The 2325-nt window shown below is 59.3% G+C and overlaps 1 protein-coding gene across 1 annotated transcript in view; it reads left to right on the forward strand.

Annotated features, from left to right (window-relative positions):
- Positions 1-1490: 1490 nt before the first annotated feature.
- Positions 1491-2325, forward strand: part of Shisa7 (shisa family member 7) — a 7444-nt gene continuing 6609 nt past the window's right edge. The window contains 2 exon segments of the mRNA XM_029570209.1: positions 1491-1996; positions 1999-2323. Coding sequence (XP_029426069.1) covers positions 1888-1996; positions 1999-2323 — 434 coding nt within the window. The 5' untranslated portion in view covers positions 1491-1887.

The raw sequence follows: 2325 nt of genomic DNA on the forward strand, positions 1-2325 counted from the left end.
CTTTTGTCCCTCATGGCTTTCTCATTTCTGGGTGTTTCTATACTCTGCAAGGCACATGACACTTATTTGTGTCTGACAGTCTCTCCCCTAGCAGGAAGGTCAACCCCAGACCAACAGGAACCTGTGGGCCTGTTCCCAGCTGCATCCTCAATGTTCCCAACTACTCAGGGAGGATGCTTAGGACCCCCAGACAAGGGTTGCTTCTAGAATAGGTCCCTATCCCATGCACTGTGCACAGCTCATGCGCTAAGCCAGGGGAAGCCTCTGAGCAGCTGTCTCCATAAGGTTGTCAAGATGTCGCCCTAAGGAGGGAAGGGGGAGGCTCTGAGGGGAGCCACCCCAGAGCCTGCCTCCCCCTCAACCCCCGCTCTGAACTGACTGCTTATCCCACCTTGTGGTAGCGCTCAGCTCTTCAGGCTCCCTGCCAGGCATCTCTCCACCCCCACATCCACTCCTGCCCACTTGGATGGGCCTGTCCCCAACCTGCCTGGACTGTTGCCATGGAGACAGCTGGAAGACCTGCCCTTCTGACCCACCTCCCCAGTCCCACAATCTCTTGTCATCACCCCCACACATCAAGTATGTTTCTTCTGAATTTGTGAACAGCAGTGACAGTTTTGTATGTAAAATTGTGTGTGTGTGTGTGTGTGTAAAACAGAAGGAGGAAGGGAAAGAGAGGAGAGAGAGGCATATTTAGAGAATTAAGGGTCATATAGCTGTCATTATTTTTTTTTAAAGATTTTATTTTTATTAGTGTGTGTGTGAGTGAATGAGTGAGAGAGAGAGAGAGAGAGAGAGAGAGAGTTGAATATATGCTGTGTCTGTGCTTGCCGATGCCTGTGGAGGACAGAAAAGGGCATCAGATCCCCTGGAGCTGGAGTTACAGGCAGTTGTGAGCCACTGGGCATGGGTGCTAGGAACCAAACTCCCTTCCTCCAGCAGGAAGAGCTCTTAACTCTGAGCCAACTCTCCAGCCCAAGCCAGTAGTTCTTAACCACAGCACCTGTGTCCCCACTACCAAGGGAATTTTTCATTTGTTTCTTGAGACAAGATCTCCCTGTGTAACCCTGGCTGGCCTGGAACTCACTATGTAGCCCAGGCTGGCATCAAACTTCAGAAGACACCCCTGCCTTAGCCTCTGGAGTGATGGAATTCCAGGTGTGTGCCACCATGCCCGGCTTTTTACCAAGGGGTCATTTTTTACAGTATCTGGAAAGCATCTTAGGATGTGTGATACATGGGCATTTCCTGCATGCTGCGCAGCATCCTCGAGTACACAGGACAAATCCTCCAACAGGGCTTGATACTTCCCCCAAGTCAGTGGGCTTAGCTCTCAACTAACTCAGTCTTTCTCTCCCCCCCCCCCCCCCCCCCCCCCCCTTTTTTCCCTTTTTCCCCCCCCCCCCTCTCTTTTCCCCCTCCCCCCCCCCCCTCTCCTCCCCCCCCCCCCTCCCCCCCCCGCCTTTCTTCTCTCTTCCCCTCCTGGCTTCTCTGTCCCACTGGCCCCATCTGTCTTCCTCCCATCCCTCCTTCCCAACTCCTTTTTCTGTCCTTCCTCCTTCCCTGTCTTCCCCCTTTCTGCCCTTCCTTCCCTCTTCCTGCTTTCCCTCCCTCCTTCCCTCCTTCTTTCCTCCCTCCCTTCTTTCCTTGCTTCGAGGGTCCCGCGCTGTGGTTCACCCCACCTCCACTCCCACACACCTCACTCCCACTCTCCCCTCTGTCTTCCTTCACTCCTCCGCACTGTTCTCTCTAACTTCTGCTCGCCCCTTCGGTCCCCGCCGACCCGCTCTTTCCTCCCGGGGCACCCCTCTCCTTGCTGTCCCGCGTCCTTCTCCGGCCCCTGCAGGTCCGCTCCGGGATCCGCAGCCTGGCGTCCCCGCGTGCGCTATGCCGGCCCTGCTGTTCCTCGGGACCGTGGCGCTGCTGGCGTCCGCCGCGGGCCCGGCCGGGGCGCGCCCCTCCAACGGCACGAGCGCGGCGGCCCCGGGCCCGCTGAAAAAGGCGCGGCGGGCGCGGGTGCCAACGCCACCAGGACCGGGCCGGTGGGTGGTGCGGGCGCGGCGGCTCGGGCGCCTCCTCCCGCCGAGCTCTGCCACGGCTACTACGACGTCATGGGCCAGTACGACGCCACCTTCAACTGCAGCACCGGATCCTACCGCTTCTGCTGCGGCACCTGCCACTACCGCTTCTGCTGCGAGCACCGCCACATGCGCCTGGCGCAAGCCTCCTGCTCCAACTACGACACGCCGCGCTGGGCCACCACGCCTCCGCCGCTGGCCGGGGGCGCCGGGGGCGCGGGGGGTGCGGGCGGGGGGCCGGGACCCG

Source organism: Nannospalax galili, unplaced genomic scaffold, assembly GCF_000622305.1.
Source record: "Nannospalax galili isolate Female #2095 unplaced genomic scaffold, S.galili_v1.0 scaffold842, whole genome shotgun sequence".
NCBI lineage: Eukaryota > Metazoa > Chordata > Mammalia > Rodentia > Spalacidae > Nannospalax > Nannospalax galili.